At 33.4% G+C, this 23,906-nt stretch overlaps 1 protein-coding gene across 2 annotated transcripts; it reads right to left on the reverse strand.

Moving 5' to 3' along the window:
- Positions 1-15,440: 15,440 nt before the first annotated feature.
- On the reverse strand, positions 15,441-20,154 carry LOC101893097 (protein croquemort). 2 transcript variants are annotated; one of them, XM_011296284.3, is made up of 5 exons: positions 19,617-20,154; positions 16,980-17,285; positions 16,121-16,914; positions 15,961-16,054; positions 15,441-15,873 (listed from the first exon to the last, which is right to left on the reverse strand). In XM_011296284.3, exons 1-5 carry the CDS (start codon positions 19,743-19,745, stop codon positions 15,484-15,486), a joined length of 1,713 nt encoding a protein of 570 aa, XP_011294586.1. In that variant the 5' UTR covers positions 19,746-20,154; the 3' UTR covers positions 15,441-15,483. The 2 variants fall into 2 exon arrangements, with proteins under 2 accessions (XP_011294586.1, XP_058979921.1); XM_059123938.1 differs by lacking the exon at positions 19,617-20,154 and adding an exon at positions 17,421-17,495.
- Between the last annotated feature and the right edge of the window lie 3,752 nt (positions 20,155-23,906).

Raw genomic sequence — 23,906 nt, forward strand, 5'->3', positions numbered from 1 at the left:
GGACGTGCATATTTTATAATTATTTTTCGATTTCCATGAAGGATGTGGATTTTTTAAAAATTATTTTCGATTTCCATGAAGGATGTGGATTTTTTAAAAAATATTTTCTCAAATACCACCAGGGACGCAGATTTTTTAAAAAATTATTTTCTCGAAGATTTTAAATTATTTTTTCAAACTCCATAAAGGACGTGGATTTTTTAAAAATTATTTTCTCAAAGATTTCTCAAATTCTTTGTTAAAGAAATAATTTTTCAAAAATTCACCTCTTTCGTGACGATTGTGAAAAATTCCAGGTCTTTCAAAAATTTACGTTTAAAGAATTATAGTTCTTGTTTTCCATTTAAAAATATTTTTAAAAAATCCACCAGAAAAATAATTTTTAAATAAAAAATCGGCGTCTTTAATAGTCAAAGATCATCAAAATACCGAATATCGGGGGTACCGTTATATGGGGGATATACGATATCGTGGGCCCATATAGACAATTCTCTTCAAGGGGATAAAGTACTCCCAAGGAACTCCTTGTGTGAATTTTCAGACAATTCCGTTTCAAAATGTGGCTAAAATCATCAAAATACCGAATATCGGGAGGTGTTGCTATATGGGGCAATACGATATCGTGGACCGATATAGCCCATTTTCAAACTTGACCTGTCAGCAGGCAAAAGACTGACCTGTGCAAATTTTTAGCTTCATATCTTAATTCGTTTGGACTGTAGCGTGATTACAGCAGACGGACGGTCAGGCCTAAATTGTCGTACTTTGTTGGGTCTAAAATTATTATTTCGATTAGTTACAAAGGGAATGACGAACTTAATATACCCTTCATACTATGTATGACACTATACGAACTTAATATACCCTTCATACTATGTATGGTGAGTATATAAAAAAATCCTGAAAAAATATTTTTTTAAACATCCGCGTCCTTAATGGCAGTTGAAAAAAATAATTTATAAAAAATATAAGTTTTTAAGGGCCGTTGATAAAATAAACAAAAAAAAAAATAAAGGATATAGAAATATTTTTTCCTTAATGACAGTTGAAAATACATTTCAAAAAAATTAACATCAGTTGATAAAATAAATTTTAAAAAAATTCCATTCCTAGATGGGCGTTAATAAAATATTTTTTTAAAAGATTCCCTAATGGCTATTGAAAAAATTATTTTTTAAAAAAAATGATATCCTAAACGGCCGTTGATAAAAAAGTTTTTAAAAAGTCTATTTTTATTAAATACTTTATAAATACAGGGTGAGATAAAAAAGCCGCAACCAATTTCAGACTGCTTTTATTTTTAAGCCACTCGTCCGACAGCTGTTAAATTTATTCCAGCATCGTGATGGAATTCAAGCGTGATTTCTTTATATTTGGCTGGAAAACCACAAGTGGCTATCGTTAGAGCACTCCAGCATTTAAATGTGAATAAATTTTGCGTCTCGTACCATCGCTCGTTACCGTGATACTGGTAGCGTAGCCCGACATCAAGGAAATGGACAAAAAAAAAACAGCAACATCAGCAGGAATGGTTCGAAAAGTAAAGAAGCGACTTGAGCGAAACACGCGTCGCAGTGGCCGAAAAATGGCACGTGATCTGAACATATTGCAATATTCCATTCGGCAAATATTAAAAAGAACATACACCGCAACAAAGAGAGAACTTACTTGCCAAAGAAGTCAGCTGAAAGTGTGCACCATCGATTGGCCACCAGCACTCAAGTGCCAGCTGTGGTGATGGTGTGGGCCACCATAACAGCCGATGGTCGCCCTCCGCTCGTATTAATCGACTGTGGCATCAGAATAAATGCCGAATATTATCGCGAATATATTCTGGAGGGTGTATTAAAGCCCTGGGCACGGAAATATATTTGCCGGAGACCTTGAACATTCCAACGGGACTCAGCACAATCGCACTCAACACGCGCCACCCAAGAATGGTTACAAAATGAGGTACCTCGCTTCATTTGCAGCGCACAATGGCCACCAAAATCTCCCGATACAAATCCGTTGGACTATTGTGTCTGGAGTATTTTGGAAAGCAAGGTTGGCACTAAAATCAACTCAAGCAAGCGCTTTGCTGGGAATGTACCAAAATACCGCAGAACAACATTCGGGCAGCGTATAACGGTTTCATTGGCCGTTGAAGGCCATAATTCGTGCCAAAGGTGACCAATTCGAACAAATCTTAACCTATTCTAAAATTTGAAGCTATTTCCGACATTTTTTGCTTTTATTCAATAAAATTAAACAAAAAAAAAAAATGTAAAAATTATGGCATTTTACTTTGTTGCAGTTTGTTTATCTCACCCTGTATATCTTTGTCCGATTCATGTTATTTTGCAACAAATGGCTATCATCAGCCACAATGATCCGAATTTTCCCATTTACAACTGAATTTATCATATAAACCAGTACTAAATTTGTTCGTTCCTATTTGGGGTTTAAAGTCCCTCACAAGCGTAAACTGAATTTCACAACAATAATCTTTGGAACAATATATCAGATACAGCTCGGAAATAAGTGTATCAAATTTTGTCAAGATGGGTTAAGATTTGGATATAGCTCCCATATATATATTTTCTCGATTTCGGGTTTATTGTGCACCAAATTGTTAATATCAGCCCAAATGGACTGAATTGTTGGCATATCCGACCGAATTCAGACTAGAAGCAAGTACATTAAATTCCGGAAAAATCGGTTCAGATATAGCTATAGCTCTCATATATATGTTTCATCTTATTTGGTGACCAAAAGCAAACAATAACCCAAAACTCTAAAAAATTCCACACTTAAAAAAAATAAATTTTGAAAATACTTCATCAAAGTCTTCTAAATTTTCCGTTGAAATGAAAAATAATTCCCTGGTCATTTTTGGGTTAATAGCTTGAGCTTCACACAAAGCCAATGAAACGACGAAAGGTCCAACAAAAATTCACCAAGTTCATGTTTATATTTAAAATATTTAATACGAAATTGTTGCATGATCTACTTGAAATAAATGATCTACTTGTTGGTATGATCTACTTGAAATAAATTATTTTGTTACCCAACCTCTACTAAATATGCATAGGGTATCATGTAGTTGACCCCGCCCAACTTTTGACTATTCCTTATTGGTTTTTAAAATATTGACGATTATAGGCTATAAAAAATGAAATTGAAAAAAATTTAATTCTATCTTAAAATTGTACCACATTCTGTTATCTTTTAATCCTTTTCGTCCACGAGTCATGTTTATTAACCATTACGTCCAAGTACCAGTCAGCATGCCAACTTTCTTTTAATTAAAAACAGAAAATTTTCAGGAGGCGTATAAGTGATATGAATAAAAATACCAGTAGTTGAGTTAATAATACTCATACGCCCTCGGAATGGCTGACAAGAGGCAATTCAATTATGGCAACGACAAGTTGGCCAGTTGTTGTTGTTGTTGTTTTTCGTTCATACGTTTCTATGTGAAATCAATCATGTATTCATATACATTCATGTGTACATATACGCATATACATATGGACATTCAATCATACATAGAGAGAGAGATTGCATGTGTCGAAAACATTCTTAAATTCCATAATTCTCTTTATTTTTTTTTTTTTTGAGCTGTGCTATGTGTTGAGAAATTTTTTATGGTATTCTCACACGTTAAATTTCAATTTTCAATTTTAACACAATAATTTTTAATTTTATATAACAAATAAAGAAATTATGAGTACGGATTGTGAAATGTTGCCATAACAAGTTGAGTTAAATTGCATCTGGTTAACAAGTCCATTTCTAATCAGCGAATTACGAATTAGCATTTAAAAATGGGCCCAGAACAAATTTGTATTTTATGTAAATTAGAAAAATTTAACCCTCCAACAAGAGAAACGACCAAAAGAGAACAATAACCCAAAAATCTAAAAAATCCACATTTAAAAAAATATCAAAATCTTTTAAATTTTCCGTCAAAATGGAAATAATTTCCTTTTTGCTTCAATACAACCCCTGGTCATTTTTGGGTTAATAACTTGAGTTTCACACTAAGCCAAAGAAACGGCGAAAGGTCCTACAAAAATTCACAAAGTTCATGTTTATATTTAAAATATTTAATACGAAATTGTTGCAACAAACCGTGCCAGAGGAAAAACATCCAAATTGCGTGAATTAACAAACGACAAAATAATGGGACTATGAAATGCCGGAGGTGGTATGCAACTGTGCATGCAATGTCCATCCGTCCGTTGGCTTGTTGTCCGCCTTTTGGGTATGTCACTTGGTCATACCATATAATATGCAAAGCTGAATATGCTCTGGTGTATACTGGGGTATGACATGGGTGCAGTCGAGAATATTTATTCAACGACCAAAAAGGTGTCGTGGATTTTTTAAAGAATATATTTGAAAAGGACCAACAGAAACTTGGAGTTTTTAAAGAACAATTTTTCCAGGACCAACAGAAACGTGGATTTTTCAAAGAATATTTTTTCAAGGACCAAGAGGCAGGCGGATTTCTTAAAGAATATTTTTTAAAACGACTAAAAGAACGTGGATTTTTTAAAGAATATTTTTGAAAAAGACCAACAGAAATGTGGATTTTTCAAAGAATATTTTTGAAAAGGACCAAAAGAAACGTGGATTTTTTTAAAGAATATTTTTGAAAAGGACCAAAATAAACGTGGATTTTTTAAAAAATATTTTTTCAAAGAACCAACAGAAACGTGGATTTTTTAAAAAAATATTTTTGAAAAGGACCAACAGAAACGTGGATTTTACTACAACAGCAATAAAACATAAAATTGTTAAAATAATGCCATGTTAAACGTGGATTTTTTTAAAAAATATTTTTGAAAAGGACCAACAGAAACGTGGATTTTTTTTTTAAAAAATATTTTTGAAAAGGACCAACAGAAACATAGATTTTTTTTTTAAATAATTTTGAAAAGGACCAACAGAAACGTGGATATTTTTAAAAAATATTTTTGAAAAGGACCAACAGAAACATAGATTTTTTTTAAATATTTTTAAAAAATATTTTTGAAAAGGACCAACAGAAACGTGGATTTTACTACAACAGCAATAAAACATAAAATTGTTAAAATAATGCCATGTTAAACGTGAATTTTTTTAAAAAAATATTTTTGAAAAGGACCAACAGAAACGTGGATGTTTTTAAAAAATATTTTTGAAAAGGACCAACAGAAACGTGGATTTTACTACAACAGCAATAAAACATAAAATTGTTAAAATAATGCCATGTTAAACTTGGATTTTTTTAAAAAATATTTTTGAAAAGGACCAACAGAAACGTGGATTTTCTTAAAAAATATTTTTGAAAAGGACCAACAGAAACATGGATTTTTATTTAAAATATTTTTGAAAAGGACCAACAGAAACGTGGATTTTTTAAAGAATATTTTTGAAAATAATATTTTTTTAAGGACCGACAGAGAAGTGGGTTTAAAGGCTAACAAACGTGGATTTTTTAAAAGAATATTTTTAAGGGCTTAAAGGCCAGCAAACTTGTATTTTTAAGAGAATATTTTTCAAGGGCTTAAAGGCCAGCAAACCTGGATTTTAAAAGAATATTTTTCAATGACTTAAAGATCAGCAAACGTGGATTTTTTAAGAGAATATTTTTGAAAAGGACCAAAGGAATGTGGATTTCTTAAAGAATATTTTTGAAAAGGACTAACAGAAACGTGGATTTCTTAAAGAATATTTTTGAAAAGGACCAACAGAAACGTGTTTTTTTTAAAGAATATTTTTGAAAAGGACCAACAGAAACATTGATTTTTTAAAGGGATTTTAAAGAATATTTTAGAAAAGGATCAAGATTTTTTAATGAACCAACAGAAATGTGGATTTTATTTTTTTATTTTTCAAGGACCAAGGGAAGTGAGGATTTTTTTAAGGACCGACTGAAACGTGGAGTATTTAAAGAATATTTTTGAAAAGGACCAACAGAAAAGCTTAGTTAAAAAAAATATTTTTTTAAGGATCAACAGAAAAGCTTATTTTTTAAAGAATATTTTTGAAAAGGACCAACAGAAACGTGGATTTTTTAAAGAATATTTGTGAAAAGGACCATCAAAAACGTGGATTTTTTAAAGAATATTTTTGAAAAGGACCCTCAAAAACGTGGATTTTTTAAAGAATATTTTTGAAAAGGACCCTCAAAAACGTGGATTTTTTAAAGAATATTTTTGGAAAGGACCAAAAGAAACGTGGATTTTTTAAAGAATATTTTTGAAAAGGACCAAGAGACCCGTGGATTTTTAAAGAATATTTTTGAAAAGGACCAACAGAAGCTTTTATTTTTTTAAGAAAATTTTTTCAAGGTCTCAGAGGCCTGCAAACGTGGACTTTCTAAAGAATATTTTTTCAAGGTTACAGAGACCTTCAAACGTGGTTCTTTAAATAATGTTTTTTTCAAGGACTGGATTTAAAGAAAACTTTTTCAAAGACCAACAGACACATTGATTTTTTACAGAATATTTTTTCAAGCGCCAACAGAAACGTGGATTTTTAAAAGAATGTTTTCAAGAACTTATAGCCCACCAAACGTGGAGTTTTGCAAAGAATACTTTTTCAAGGGCTTAAAGATCTGCAAACGTTGATTTTTTAAAAGAACGTTTACCGACTATAAATTTCGTCCTTGAAAAAAGGCTTTAAAAATCAGTTTTCTTTGTCTTTAATCCTTAAAACTCGACGTTTGTCGTTAATAATCCATCTTTGTTGGTCCTTGAAAAAAATTCCTTAATGATCCACTTTGGTCTGTTCTTACTAAAATCCTTAAAATTCGTCTTCCACTTTTGTCGGCACATAAAAGAAATTTTAATTCTTCAATTCCACTGAGGAAAAACTTTGAGAATACGCATTAGTTAGTCCTTTCTTTAAATTCTTAGAAATGGTTGTTTATTCTAGACAATTTCTCCCAAAATCCGCGCGTGCTCATATTTAAAGAAATATTTTTCTTTGATCCTTGAAATATTTTTATATTTTACAAAATTTTTGAGAAATTCTGAGGCTAATTTTTTAACCCTCTTTCCGCATTCTAGTTCCCATATTTGCGTGTTAAACATAAACATTGTTTGCATTTTTGCCATAAACACGATTACGTTGTTCATTTTAAAGTTATCGCCGAAAACCCTATATTTAAATTGCTAACAACAACTACAACTACAACAGCAACAAAACATAAAATTATTAAAATAATGCCATGTTAAATCAAGCTACTTAAAATAGTAAGGAATTAATTTACAATAGACGAACTAACTTTAATCTTGTTATAACTAATCAAACTGATGTGAGTGACAAGCATTTGCGCTTTGTGGTGAATGTGTCAGGGCAGGAAATTTAAATAACTTGTCAACATTGTGAGAAATGTAATCCTTTTTCGGAAGATGATCAAATCTTGCAAGGATTTCCAATTCAGAAAATTTAAAGATTTTTTCCCATACAGATCTCTTTCTTTTTAGCAGTCATGGTCCCCGATTACTATTTTATAGTACAAATTTATATATTTTTTTTAAGTTTTGCTTTTTACAAATATTTTCCAATGTTGTTTTTCTAATTATTCTATTTCGAGGCGAGTTTAGGTATCCGAAATTTGCAGTAATAAGAAATGTCCTTCAGATTTCACTACTATGCGACTCCAACAACCTTCAAAAATATTCCCTTATTTTTCAACTTTGTATTTATGTCTTCTTGCAAAGGGTTGTTGCAATGCCATACAGTTTACGACAACTTCTCCGACGAACAAAAAGTGGAAGAAGTGTTTCGACATTTTCCGGAAATAAAAACAACAATACAAAGTAAACGAAACACGTTCTCACGTTGATTAACAACATCCTTTATTCCATAAAAGTTTAACAGCTACTGCAGTCAATGCAACATCTAATCAGTTTCTAACAAAAAACTAAAAATGTCTTTATTTCTTTTTTTGCAGGGACCACATAAAGCCTTTGTTCCGAAGAATGGTAAGTCAAATTCAAAATTTAAATTTAAGTTTTTTTTTTTAATTTTTTAATAATATTTGACAATAGAGCTAAAATTTATTTATTTTTAATGAACGAAAAGAATAATTCGTGGGTGCCGACTATATGATACCCTAGTTCATGTCAACGGTAATCGTTATTGAATATGTCTTACGTTTAAGAGAAATTTCGATTTCAGATCGGATGGAATTAGAAGGTATTCCTTCTTCTCACAAAAATAAAGTGAAGGTCCATAGAGGTGTGTGACGCTTGTTATGGTGGGTGATAGATCTTGGTTTTGGTAATTCGTACTATACAGAATGAGATTAAAAAAACTGAAACAAAGTCAAACGCCATATTTTTACATTTTTATACCCTCAGCCATATGGCTACAGGTATACATCATTTGATACGGTCAAAACGTGCCTAGTCAAAATAACGATTTTAGACCCTAGGTCTCTTTGGACCAAATCCGTTTCAGAACATTTGGAGTCGATCTAGCGATGTCCGTCCGTTTGTTTGTCTGTGTGGACGGTGCGCTATAGGGGAGTATCCGGTTTGATCCAAACTTTGAACATCGTAATATTTTTGTCAAACTTAGATCGAATTCGGAGATGGGCAATATTGGTCCACTCCTTCTGATACCTCCCCCACAATAAGTGGAAATTTTCAAAAAATATATTTTTTGCACAGAAAGAGAACGGATAATCCGATTTTGCTCCAACTTTGCAAATCCTAATATTTGCGTCAGTGCCAGGTCAGGTGTGAAAATGGACAATATCGGTCCACTCCATCAAGTACCTCCCCCACAAACGGTCAAAATTTTGAATAATTACAACTGTCATAAAATGTGATGTAAGAGTCCGATTTTCTTCAAATTTCGCACATCCCAATATTTTTATCAACCCAATGTCTCTTGTTAAGATGAAATATATCGGTCAACTCTTTCTGTAAATATGTAATATATCGGAATTTATAATTTCGCATAATAGTGGATATAAATGTTCGATTTCCTTAAAATTTTGCACATACCAATATTTTTATCTTGAATTAGATGAATTATGAAAACGGAATATTTCGGTACGCTATATCTGCTACCTCACGCATATTTCCACATATTCCAAAATTTCCACATATCTCATAAGAAGTATAGGAAGTAGTCGATATACTCCAAATCGGTCACGTTGTAATATTTAAATCAGTCTTAAGTCAGATACGAATTTTTTAATATTGGCCAACTGCTTCGGAACCTCCCCCATAAACAGTCAACAGTTTGAACAATCATAACTCATGGCTGGGGGTATACATCTGTCGGCAAAACCGACTGATACTGTTTTACTTGTTTCATTTAAATTTTAATGAATGAAAGCAAAAAATTTCGGAACTAGCATCAAATTTTAGAATAAGTTTAGATTTGTTCGAACTGGCCACCTTTGGCACGAATTATGGCCTTCAGACGGCCAATGAAACTGTCGCACGCTGCCCGAATGTTGCTCTGCGGTATTTTGGCCCATTTCCGGAGAAGCGCTTGCTTGAGGTTATCGACACTTTAGTATTTTTTAGTGCCAACCTTGCTTTCCAAAATACTCCAGACACAATAGTTCAACGAATTGGTATCCGGAGATTTTGGTGGCCATTGTGCGCTGGAAATGAAGCGAGGAGGCTCATTTTGTAACCATTCTTGGGTGGCGCGTGCTGAGTCCAATGGTGCTGAGTTCTCTTGGAATGTCCAAGTTCTGCGGCCAAAATGTTTGCGTGCCCAAGGCTTAAAGACACCCTCCAGAATATTTTCGCTATAATATTCGGCATTTATTCTGATGCCATGGTCGATTAAAACAAGCGGACAGCGACAATCGGCTGTTATGGCGGCCAACACCATCACCATGGCCGGCGCTTGAGTTCTGGTGGCCGATCGAAGGTGTACCTTTTCAGCTGACCTCTTTGGCAAGTAAACACGGTCATTTTGTTTGTTTACAAACTGCGGGACAACGAATGTTTTATCATCGGAGAAAGCCAAATTCGGCAGTTCACCACTTTCGGTCAAGCAAAACAACTGCTTATCTCTTTTGAGTCTATTTTCTTTCTGATGCGGTGTAAGTTCTTGCACTTTTTGGAATTTCAATGACTTTACCCTGAGCTCATTTTTCAATATATGCCGAATAGAATACTGCGATATGTTCAGCTCACGAGCCATTTTTCGGCCACTTTGACGCGGGTTTCGATCAAGTCGCTTCTTTACTTTTCGAACCATTTCTGCTGATGTTGCTGTTTTCTTTCATCCACTTCCCTGACGTCGGACTACGCTACCAGTATCACGGTAAAGAGCGATGGTACGAGACACAAAAGATTTATTCACATTTAACTGCTGGAGTGCTCTTACTCTAGCCACTTGTGGTTTTCCAGTCATATATAAAGAAATCATACTATCACGCTTGAATTCCATCACGCATAACTTTTTTTCTGGAAAATTCTCACCAAAATGCTCTTGTACGCTTGTAAACAATATAATGAGCTGTCACTGGAATAATTTTAACAGCTGTCGGACGAGTGGCTTAGAAATGGCAGCAGTCTGAAATTATTTGCAGTTTTTTTATCTCACCCTGTATATGGATCTTCCTATCTCGCCGAGCTGAGTCGATCTAGCTATGTCTCTCCTTCCGGCTGTCTGTCCATGTTAATTTGTAATCACGAAATTGAAAATGGAGGTGGAGTTAGGATCAGAATAGCCTATTGTATTTGAAGATGATCGCAAAATATTTAGGGGTTGAAAAACTGAAAAAATTTGTGATTTGCTGCTGCTTTACAGACCACAATTATAAACCAATCGACGGAGAATTTTGCATGAAGTTAGATTTTAGGGCTGGGCCGAAGCCTACTGATTTAGACGGTTATCGGACAATATTATCAGCATTAAATTTTTTGTCAAAAAATTCGAAAATATCCAACACTATGTCTTGAAGGCATTATATACACGTCGCAATTTCCGTCTAATCCTCACGAAATTTTGCATGAGAATAGGATTAGCGTCAGAATTAAAGCCTATTTTTTTGAAGATGTACATTTATGGATTCAAATGGACCAAAAAATTAAAAGTTTCCTGATTTTGCAGTCGCTCTACAGGTCTCAATAGAAAACCAATCGACATGAAATTTAGCATGAGAAGAGAGTTAAGGATGCATAAGAAGTCTAGCATTTTAGATTTGGATAATATTTAGCCGTAAAATGGACCACAACTTTCGTGAGAAGTTGGTTTGAATATCTAACAACACAAGGGAGTGCGTAACTATTGGGCGAATGCCCCTAGTCAAAAAGCTAGTATAACATATTTTCAGAAACGAAATCTTCCAAATGAATTTGGACACAATGGAGGGGGCTCCGCACGGCTATAGCCTTTGCTTACTTGTTTTATTTAGAATTAATTTGGCCTGAAAAAATTTCGAACATGTGTGGAGGAGGAGGAGTGGGCCGATTTTGCCCATCCTAACACCAGAGCTTGGTTCGATAAAATTATTGGGATGTGTGAAATTTGAAGACAATGGGACTCTACACAAATCTCAATACTGAAGGGATGGGTTTATATTGACCGTTTTTCCACCTGAGATGTTACGATGCTTCAAGAGATATCAGAATATGTCATGTTTGTACCAGCCCGGTTACTTTCTTGGAGAGCTATTGGGTACAACATTCAGGACTCAGAATGGACAGGACTTCAACCAAAGAGACTTAAAGTCCAAAACCATTATTTCGATGAGGTCCATCTTGGACATTTCGAATAATAGATGGCCATATGTGGCCATAGGGTAAAACGTTTTTGAACCCAATCATAATATTGTCCTACTCTTTTAAATATGAACATTTAAAGTCCATTTATTTTAGAAAGCTAAGCGTCTGTACATTACCACACATTCTCTTCTACCCTCATAAGATTTTAAGCCGCAGGCTGACATGTTTAGCCTGTTTCCTGACGTCTGCTTTTCACGTAACACGTTATCGCACATAACAAATATGTTACGTTTCCTGTAACATTTATAATCGTTAACATTTAAAATACTCACACACATCCACAAATCAAATTGTAATTCGAGCAAAACGACCTGTTTTCGAATTTAATTTTAACTTTACAACAATTGCCACAATAATAACAATGTTAAAATATGGCCTCCGTTTTACAGTCGTATATTTAGAATTTTCATTTAAGTTTTGCTTTTCATGAAATACAATATGAAGAAATATGACTTTAAAGTTAAGAGAAAGTTAAAATTTATAACTGCGGAACATGCAATATAACGTTTGAGGATGTTTTATTTTTCAGATGAAGGACTTTTTTCGGAACCAAAAGTCAAGTTATAAAAATAATTGTGGCCATACGACACGAAAAGGTTAATGAAAACAAATATTTGAAATTGGGTCAGTTAATTAATTTTGAAATATCATCGATGACATCAGGTAATAAACAAGGAAATGGCAATCGTATGGCATTAAATATAGTAACTTTATCCTTGAAAAATATTCTTTAAAAAATCCACGTTTCTTTTGGAGCTTGAAAAAATATTTTTTAAAAATCCACGTTTCTGTTGGTCCTTTTGAAAAATATTCTTTAAAAAATCCAAGTTTCTTTTGGTTCTTTTCAAAAATATTCTTTAAAAAATCCAAGTTTCTTTTGGTCCTTTTCAAAAATATTCTTTAAAAAATCCAAGTTTCTTTTGGTTCTTTTCAAAAATATTCTTTAAAAAATCCACGTTTCTTTTGGTCCTTTTCAAAAATATTCTTTAAAAAATACACGTTCCTGTTGGTCCTTTTCAAAAATATTCATAAAAAAATCCACGTTTCTGTTGGTCCTTTTCAAAAATATTCTTAAAAAATCCACGTTCCTTTTGGTCCTTTTCAAAAATATTTTTAAAAAATCCACGTTTCTGTTGGTCCTTTTCAAAAATATTCTTTAAAAAATCCACGTTCCTTTTGGTCCTTTTCAAAAATATTTTTAAAAAATCCATGTTTCCTTTTCAAAAATATTCTTTAAAAAAATCCACGTTTCTGTTGGAGCTTGAAAAAATATTCTTTAAAAAATCCACGTTTCTGTTGGAGCTTGAAAAAATATTCTTTAAAAAATCCACGTTTCTGTTGGAGCTTGAAAAAATATTCTTTAAAAAATCCACGTTTCTGTTGGAGCTTGAAAAAATATTCTTTAAAAAATCCAGGTTTCTGTTGGAGCTTGAAAAAATATTCTTTAAAAAATCCACGTTTCTGTTGGAGCTTGAAAAAATATTCTTTAAAAAATCCAGGTTTCTGTTGGTCCTTTTCAAAAATATTCTTTAAAAAATCCACGTTTCTGTTGGTCCTTTTCAAAAATATTTTAAAAAAATCACGTTTCTGTTGGTCCTTTTCAAAAATATTCTTTAAAAAATCCACGTTTCTGTTGGAGCTTGAAAAAATATTCTTTAAAAAATCCACGTTTCTGTTGGAGCTTGAAAAAATATTCTTTAAAAAATCCATGTTTCTGTTGGAGCTTGAAAAAATATTCTTTAAAAAATCCACGTTTCTGTTGGAGCTTGAAAAAATATTCTTTAAAAAATCCACGTTTCCGTTGGAGCTTGAAAAAATATTCTTTAAAAAATCCACGTTTCTGTTGGAGCTTGAAAAAATATTCTTTAAAAAATCCACGTTTCTGTTGGAGCTTGAAAAAATATTCTTTAAAAAATCCACGTTTCTGTTGGAGCTTGAAAAAATATTCTTTAAAAAATCCACGTTTCTGTTGGAGCTTGAAAAAATATTCTTTAAAAAATCCACGTTTCTGTTGGAGCTTGAAAAAATATTCTTTAAAAAATCCACGTTTCTGTTGGAGCTTGAAAAAATATTCTTTAAAAAATCCACGTTTCTGTTGGAGCTTGAAAAAATATTCTTTAAAAAATCCACGTTTCTGTTGGAGCTTGAAAAAATATTCTTTAAAAAATCCACGTTTCTGTTGGAGCTTGAAAAAATATTCTTTAAAAAATCCACGTTTCTGTTGGAGCTTGAAAAATATTCTTTAAAAAATCCAGGTTTCTCTTGGTCCTTTTCAAAAATATTCTTTAAAAAGATCTACGTTTCTGTTGTTCCTTTTCAAAAATATTCTTTAAAAAATCCAGGTTTCTTTTGGTCCTTTTCAAAAATATTCTTTAGAAAGATCTACGTTTCTGTTGTTCCTTTTCAAAAATATTCTTTAAAAAATCCAGGTTTCTTTTGGTCCTTTTCAAAAATATTCTTTAAAAAATCCAGGTTTCTTTTGGTCCTTTTCAAAAATATTCTTTAAAAAGATCCACGTTTCTGTTGGAGCTTTAAAAAATATTCTTTAAAAAGATCCACGTTTCTGTTGGAGCTTGAAAAAACATTCTTTAAAAATCCACGTTTCTGTTGGAGCTTGAAAAAATATTCTTTAAAAAATCCACGTTTCCGTTGGAGCTTGAAAAAATATTCTTTAAAAAATCCACGTTTCTGTTGGAGCTTGAAAAAATATTCTTTAAAAAATCCCCGTTTCTGTTGGTCCTTTTCAAAAAATATTCTTTAAAAAATCCACGTTTCTGTTGGTCCTTTTCAAAAAATATTCTTAAAAAATCCACGTTTCTGTTGGAGCTTGAAGGAATATTCTTTAAAAAATCCACGTTTCTGTTGGTCCTTTTCAAAAAATATTCTTTAAAAAATCCACGTTTCTGTTGGAGCTTGAAAAAATATTCTTTAAAAAATCCACGTTTCTGTTGGAGCTTGAAAAAATATTCTTTAAAAAATCCACGTTTCTGTTGGTCCTTTTCAAAAAAAAATTCTTTAAAAAATCCACGTTTCTGTTGGTCCTTTTCAAAAAATATTCTTAAAAAATCCACGTTTCTGTTGGAGCTTGAAGGAATATTCTTTAAAATATCCACGTTTCTGTTGGTCCTTTTCAAAAAATATTCTTTAAAAAATCCACGTTTCTGTTGGAGCTTGCAAAAATATTTGTTAAAAAATCCACGTTTCTGTTGGAGCTTGAAAAAATATTTGTTAAAAAATCCACGTTTCTGTTGGAGCTTGAAAAAATATTCTTTAAAAAATCCACATTTCTGTTAATCCTTGAAAAAATATTCTTTAAAAAATCCACGTTTCTGTTGGTCATTTTCAAAAATGTTATTTAAAAAATCCACGTTTCTGTTTGTCCTTTTCAAAAATATTCTTTAAAAAATCCACGTTTCTGTTGGAGCTTGAAAAAATATTCTTAAAAAAATCCACGTTTCTGTTGGTCCTTGAAAAATATTCTTCAAAAAGCAAATTTTAATTTTTTATTTATTTTTATTTTTATTTATTTTTTTTATTTAGTTATTTTTTTTTTGTAATTTATTCACCATTTAAGAACTACTTATATTAAAATTCCTTAACCCAGACTACATCACAAAATTCTATTACAACTACATACTATTTACAGACATATATACATGATCTATAATTAATTTGAGAAGATTTTGAAGTAATCCATTTTTTGTGCACTATTTTCCTGAGCATTTAATTCTCGAGTCTCCTAATCAGTCTTTTTGCTTTCATTTGTTTTATCTTTCTCCGAAATTGTATCGACAGTTGTGTCCTTTTCGGTTTTTGGTGTCTCTTCTGGTGGGTCTTCTCTCACAGTTTCCGCTGGGGAAGAGGATTCCTCGGAAATTTCTGTTACCCTTGTTAGGGTTTGAATATTTTCTGATCCAGGCGGAGTTTCATTGGTATTTTCGGTGTCACCACTTTGGGTTTCCTTGTTGTCAGTTTCGATGGCAGGACTTTCTGTGCTTTCGCCAGGATAAGAATCTCCACGCCATTTATGCGTTTTGGTTACATAAATACCAACAACAAGCATGACAACACCAATTGTCAGAAATGCCGCACCTATATACACACCGATAGAGGGGACATTTAAGAGAAGCTGTAAAAAAGAGGGGGGATGTTTGAAATAAATTTTAAAAATTTTAAAAATTTTAAAAACTTTTTATGTCCAAATTTAAATCCTTACCTTGACCAAATCCAACATTTCATCATTGATTTCGGCATCCAGAGATATTCTCAAAAGCGGAGCATAGAAATTGTGACCCAAATCCTTGAGAATTCTGGAAAATATTTTCAAAATTATTATCAAAATTTATTTTTTGTTTGCTCTCCTCCTCAAAACTCACTCCATCTGGTCGTCCTTTTCATACAAAATACTGGCCATCATTTGACCCTTCACCTTCATGGGTATACCCCATTTGGGTTCGAGTACAACATAAGTAGCATGCTCCGGCACTGGTTCCAGACCTGTTATATTTTCCCTATATCTCTCAGATGCCATATAAAAATGAGGATGTGACATATAAACAGGGGCTCGAAAAGCCTTTGGCGAAAAATCCAGCACCCCATTTTCGGGACACTCATTGCGTTTGACACAAAAACATTTGGTATCCTCCACAATTTGGCCATTATCAAGGGTCCGATTTGTAGCCTCATAACGCCGTACATCAATACCCCGATAGGTTTCATTTCTAATGGGGAAAATATTAAGGAAACGTCCTGCATCGTAAAGGAAAATTGAGGTAGGATCATCCCATGATTTTCCAGGAGCCCATAAATCGCCCAGACTGCCATTGACACGACCACATTCGCCTTCCCAGAATTTGGTGTGATCAGAGCCATTCCACATCTTCGATTCACCCATATCCTTTAGATTACCCTTGCCCGTGTAAATGGTATACGAACCCTCCGCCTCCTTGGAATTGTTGCGATCATAGAACCAGCCAAAACGATTTGAATCCAAAGCAAACAATGGTGAATGTAAACGATAAACAAAATCCAACAAATTGTCAATGAAACCATCAAACAACCACTCCAAAGCGGTATGGGTCATGGTCATGGCCCCACCTTCTCGTTGCAGGCCAAAGTTGACAACTTTTCGAATTATTTTATGCCATTTGCGGGTGATTCTGGCAGCAGCCTGAAAAATAATTTTCATAAAAATTAAAATGTTTTTTAAGAAAAATTAAATTGTATTCCACTCACCGCCGTTGGAAAGTGTGGCATTCTTATGACATCATCCAGGCCACCACTGGATTTTTCTGGTACAAATGTCCATGTATTTGTTGAAAAGAAAGTCACCGTATGATCTTCATTATTCCATTTTAAATCCTCCTTAACTTTGACATTCTTAAAGGTATAGGGACCAACTTCTTTAAAATTAGGTTTTATTCGGGTATTATTGACTTCTTCCGGATTCGTCCAATTGTACATGTAAAAGCTCATATAGATTGGTAGCGGTGTAACAACCCATTTGTTATAGATAACCGATCCGGGAGACAATGGGAGTATCTGAAACATAAAAGAATTATTAGAAAAATTTCTAAAATCGGAGGAGAATATATATAATGGCTATTTCAAAATATGTGTCCCTTTTCAAATATTTGCTAGGATTTTTATACCATATTCAAATATTGTAGGGCATACCTTTTAAGTAAATTAAGTCCTTGAAAAAAATATTCCTTAAAAAAATCCATGTTCCTGTTGGTCCTTGAAAAAAAAATGTCCATAAAAAATTCAAGTTACTGTTGGTCCTTTTCAAAAATATTCCTTAAAAAAATCCACGTTTCCGTTGGTCCTTTTCAAAAATATTCTTTAAAAAATACTGAACAAATATTCCTCAAAAATATTCCTTAAAAAAATCCACGTTTCTGTTGGTCCATTTCAAAAATATTTTTTAAAAAATCCACGTTTCTGTTGGTCCATTTCAAAAATATTTTTTAAAAAATCCACGTTTCTGTTGGTCCATTTCAAAAATATTTTTTAAAAAATCCACGTTTCTGTTGGTCCATTTCAAAAATATTTTTTAAAAAATCCACGTTTCTGTTGGTCCATTTCAAAAATATTTTTTAAAAAATCCACGTTTCCGTTGGTCCTTTTCAAAAATATTCTTTAAAAAATACTGAACAAATATTCCTCAAAAATATTCCTTAAAAAAATCCACGTTTCTGTTGGTCCATTTCAAAAATATTTTTTAAAAAATCCACGTTTCTGTTGGTCCATTTCAAAAATATTTTTTAAAAAATCCACGTTTCTGTTGGTCCATTTCAAAAATATTTTTTAAAAAATCCACGTTTCTGTTGGTCCATTTCAAAAATATTTTTTAAAAAATCCACGTTTCTGTTGGTCCATTTCAAAAATATTTTTTAAAAAATCCACGTTTCTGTTGGTCAATTTCAAAAATATTTTTTAAAAAATCCACGTTTCTGTTGGTCCATTTCAAAAATATTTTTTAAAAAATCCACGTTTCTGTTGGTCAATTTCAAAAATTTTCTTTAAAAAATCCACGTTTCTGTTGGTCCTTTTCAAAAATATTCTTTAAAAAATCCACGTTTCTGTTGGTCCTTTTCAAAAATATTCTTTAAAAAATCCACGTTTCTGTTGGTCCTTTTCAAAAATATTCTTTAAAAAATCCACGTTTCTGTTGGTCCTTTGCAAAAATATTTTTTAAAAAATCCAGGTTTCTGTTGATCCTTGAAAAAAAAATTCCTTAAAAAAACCACGTTTCTGTTGGTCCTTTTCAAAAATATTCTTTAAAAAAATCCACGTTTCTGTTGGTCCTTTTAAAAAATATTCCTTAAAAAAATCCACGTTTCTGTTGGTCCTTGGAAAAAAAATGTTCTGTTGGTCCTTGAAAAAAAAAATGTTCCTTAAAAATCCACGTTTCTGTTGGTCCTTGAAAAAAAGTTCTGTTGGTCCTTGACAAAAAAAATGTTCCTTAAAAAAATCCACGTTTCTGTTGGTCCTTTTAAAAAATATTCTTTAAAAAATCCATGTTTCTGTTGGTCCTTTTCAAAAATATTCTTTAAAAAATCCACGTTTCTGTTGGTCCTTGAAAAAAATGTTCCTTAAAAAATCCACGTTTCTGTTGGTCCTTGAAAAAAAATGTTCCTTAAAAATCCACGTTTCTGTTGGTCCTTGAAAAAAAATGTTCCTTAAAAAAATCCACGTTTCTGTTGGTCCTATAAAAAATATTCCTTAAAAAAATACACGTTTCTGTTGGTCCTTTTCAAAAATATTCATTAAAAATTCCATGTTTCTAAAAAAAAGTCCACGGTTCTGTTGGTTCTTGTAAAAAATATTCTTAAAAAGATCCATATTACTGTTGGGCATTTTCAAAAATATTCTTAAAAAAACCCACGTTACTGTTGGTCCTTAAAAAAATAATCTTTAAAATCCAAGTTTCTGTTGGTCCTTGGAAAAATATTCTTTAAAAAAGTCATGTTTCTGTTGAATCTTGAGAAAAAAATTCTTTAAAAAATCCACGTTTAGAAGAAATTTAGTTCCTTCCATACATTTTTTCGCTTGGATGTTATTTAGGTACATTTTTTGTAGGTTTCAAAATATTATTATGCATTTCAGGGACATTTTTAATCAAATTTTAATCTTTCAAGCATTTTAAGAATTTTATGAAAGACGAACACCGTTCAGATTAAGACAGTTTTAATATGTTTGGTTTATCAGTTTCGCGTATTAGCCAAAATAAATTTTATAACAACATATTAGTAGATTAAACACTTTCAAATCGCATATTTCTCGGAATTTTATATACACCTGTTTTCACTTATTTCCAATTATTTCACATATTTTTATTTTATGTCTAGGATTTGTTTTATTATTTACCGATTTAATAATATCCTCTGACCAAATGGGCCACATCGGTATCAGTATAGCACCCAGGACCGTTAGAATAGTTCCAATGGAGAACGCCCATATTTTCTGTTGTCTCACACTACAACAATTGCAACACATTTTTTTATTTAAATATTTCAGATTTTTCTTCGATTATTTCACCACAATCTAAAGAAATTTTCTTTAGTCCACACAACACTTCAAAATTATTATTTTTTTTTTTTTTTGGCTCCTCCTTTTTGGTTCTTGCTTGCCAAAAAGTTCTTAGCCAACTACTAATCTTTGTTATTGGGTCGTTTAGTTAAATATATTCTTCAAAATTGCAATATTTGTTGATAGTGGTCGCCTATGTACGTAGACCCCACCGGGTTTATTATTAGCAGATCTTTATCGGATTATTTGTATTTTCAAAATTAAAATATCTCAACGGGCAATTGATTGAAGGTGTATGCATTGTGTTTTTCGATTTTTTATTTATATGCAGAATAATCGACGACTGTCACACTTTCACTTTCCACGACTTGCTCAATGCCCTACTAAAAAGTTTGTGAGCAATTAGTTTGAACAAAAACCTCAACATAAGCTCAACCACTTCAAACTTTGTTTGGAAAATACGCATTTGTTGTTACAACAGCCAAGTGGTTATTGTTTAGATTATTTATATCAATCGTCGCGATCTCGAAAAAAGTTTCCCATTTAAAGTCCATATGATAATACAGCACGGGTACCATTTCACTTAGATTCACGAAATAATTGAATTTGAAACTATCGGTCGACATATATTTGATAAAATTCAAGGTTAGCAACTTGATGGGAATTCCAAATCGAATTTTTATTGTTAAGTGTCTGTCTCACCACCGAAGCTATTAGAATCGTGGAAAACATAAAATCTGATATTTAGAAAAAAAAAAAAAAAAACAGAAGTTGTATCCAAAAAAATTGTCATAGAAAAGAAATGCTACTATGGGAAATAAAATTATACACATCAAAGATTTTTAGATATTCGTAGAGATACAATGTCGAGACCATTGGTATCGAAAGATCGAAATAAACTGGAATTGTAAACTTTTGTATGAAACAGGCAAACACACGACAACCTCATATAATTCTGAAAAAATACTAAAAGGCTCTAAATCATGTACGTACAGGGTGAGATAAAAAAAAAAAAACTGCAACAAAGTCACGGACCATAAGTTTTACATTTTTTTAAAATTTTATTGAATGAAAGCAAAAAATGTCGTTAATGGCATCACATTTTAGAATAAGTTTAGATTTGTTCGAATTGGTCACCTTTGGCACGAATTATGGCCCCTTGACCTGGGGTTATTGACCTTGACCTGAGAGAGGAAGAGGGAGGGAGAGAGGGCGATAGAGGGAGGAAGAGAGATAGAGAGGAAGAGGGATAGAGGAAGACGGAGAGAGGAAGAGCGCGAGAGGAAGGGGGTCTTGGGAGAGTGAGAGGAAGATAGAGAGAAAGAAAGATGGAGAGGGTGATAGAGGGAGAGCGAGAGAGGAAGAGGGAGAGAGGAAGAGAGAGAGGAAGAGGGAGAGAGAGGGGGAGAAAAAGAGAGAGAGGGGGAGAAAGAGAGAGAGAGGGGGAGAAAGAGAGAGAGAGGGAGAGGAAGATGGAGAGAGAGGGAGACTGAGTAGAAGAGGAAGGGAGAGAGGAAGAGGGAGAGAGAGTGAGTGGAAGAGGAAGGGAGAGAGAGAGGAAGAGGGAGAGAGAGAGGAAGAGGGAGAGAGAGAGAGGAAGAGGGAGGGAGAGTTAGTGGAGGAGGAAGGGAGAGAGAGGAAGGGAGAGAGAGGAAGAGGGAGAGAGGAAGTGGGAGAGAGAGGGAGAGAGAGAGGAAGAGGGAGGGAGAGAAAAGAGAGAGGAATAGGAAGGGAGAGAGAGAGGAAGAGGAAGGGAGAGAGAGGAAGAGGAAGGGAGAGAGAGGAAGAGAGAGAGAGAGAGGGAGAGAGAGAAAAGGTCAATGACCCCAGGTCAAGAGGTCATTGACCCCAGGTCAAGAGGTCATTGACCCCAGGTCAAGAGGTCATTGACCCCAGGTCAAGAGGTCATTGACCACAGATCAAGAGGTCATTGATCCCAGGTCAAGAAGTCATTGACCCCAGGTCAAGGGGTCGTTGACCCCAGGTCAAGGGGTCATTGACCCCAGGTCAAGGGGTCATTGACCCCAGGTCAAGGGGTCATTGACCTTTTCTCTCTCTTTCTATCTTTCTCTCTCTCTCTCTTTTTTTCTCTCTCTCTCTTCCTCTCCCTCTCTCTTCCTCTTCCTCTCCCCTCTTGATCTGGGGTCTCCCCCCTCTCTCTCCCTCTTGACCTGGGGTCAATGACCTTTTCTCTCTCTTTCTTCCTCTCTCTCTCTCTTCCTTTCTCTCTCATTTCTGTAATTTCAAAACACATACAATAACAAAATAAAAACATGCTATAAAAACTTTTGAGTTTCTCTGCCTACCCCTGCTCTGTAGATAGAACACATTTTAGTACTCGTCTATAACCTACTTAAAGCTCTCCAAAAAGCAAAGACTGACTGCAGGTGTTACACTGTCTTAGCATGACTTTTAAAACTGATGATTTTCTATCAAATCTTCTTTGAATAGAAAATAAATCATATGACTTCCTAAAATTGGTAACATGTGGGAGTTCCCTTTGACACCATTACTTTGAATAATGCCGAATATAGGGTACCAAATAATTGATGTCTCTTACTATATTGTCATGCTTTGCATTGTTATCTAAATTATCCATACAGTTTATTTTTCTTTTCGAGTAATTTTTATCCCAAAATTGAAAATTTTTATTGGAAATAAATTTTTTGAACAATACATTTAGCGAGATTTTTTTTTATAAGAAATTGATAAAAAAAACTATAACTTGTTCATAATTTGTATGATTATTTGTATTCAAATACGTGTAAATTCAGTTAATAATCTCTCTTAAATCCAAATAATACCATTAAAAAATCAATTGAATATAAAAATAGGCAATTAATTGTTCTACTACATAATAGTTTATTATTATTTTTTTTACTTTTTTTGGAAAACTACATTTATACACCATTCCATTCCAGTCCATTTCTGGTCCTTCTGTCCATTCCTGGTCTTTCGGTCCATTTATTTATTTATTTTTTGCATAGGGTCTTATGTTGAAAATTCTGAAAGTTAATTTAATATAATTTTAGGAGACAGCAATGTCACAAGGGTATTAAAGAGTTGGGGAAGAAAAAGTGTGTGGCGGCTAAGTACCTTTTAAAATTCCAGGAATCGGCATTTGCAATATTATTTTGTTTTTTAAAATTTGAAATTCTGTAGGTTCCCGAAACAACGCCAAAAAGAGGGTGAGAAAAAACTGCAACCAATTTCAGACTGCTGTCATTTCTAAGCCACTCGTGCGACAGCTGTTTCAATTAATCCAGTGACAGCTCATTATGTTGGCTACGCGCGTACAAAAGCATTTTGGTGAGAATTTTCCAGAAAAAAATTTATTCGTGATAGAATTGAAGCCTGATAGTGTGATTTATATTTGGCTGGAAAACCACAAGTGACCAACGTTAGAGCACTCCAGCATTTAAATGTGAATAAATCGTTTGTGTCTCGTACCATCGCTCGTTACCGTGACACTGGTATCGTAGCCCGACATCAAGGAAGTGGACGGAAGAAAGCAGTAACATCAGCAGAAATGGTTCGAAAAGTAAAGAAGCGACTTGATCGAAACCCGCGTCGCTATGTACGATTAATGGCTCGTGAGCTGAACATATCGCAATACTCAATTCGGCAAATATTGAAAAATGAGCTCGGGGTAAAGCCATTGAAACTCCAAAAAGTGCAAGAACTTACACCGCAACAGAAATAATATAGACTCAAAGGAGCTAAAAAGTTGCTTCGCTTGGGCGCAGAGAAAATACCAGAAAGAGGTAAAATGACGAATTTGGTTTCTCCGATGAGAAAACATTTGTTGTCCCGCAGTTTGTAAACAAACAAAATCATCGTATTTGCTTGCCAAGAGGTCAGCTGAAAATGTGCACCATCGGTTGGCCATCAGAACTCAAGCGCCGGCCATGATGATGATGGTATGGGCCGCCATAACAGCCGATGGTCGCTCTCCGCTTGTATTAATCGACCGTGGCATCAGAATAAATGCCGAATATTATCGCGAAAATATTCTGTAGGGTGTATTAAAGCCTTGGGCACGCAAACATTTTGGCCGCAGACCTTGGACATTCAAGCAGGACTTAGCATGCGCCACCCAAGAATGGTTACAAAATGAGATTACTCGCT

This window comes from Musca domestica, unplaced genomic scaffold (assembly GCF_030504385.1).
Source record: "Musca domestica strain aabys unplaced genomic scaffold, Musca_domestica.polishedcontigs.V.1.1 26, whole genome shotgun sequence".
NCBI classification, from domain to species: Eukaryota; Metazoa; Arthropoda; class Insecta; order Diptera; family Muscidae; genus Musca; species Musca domestica.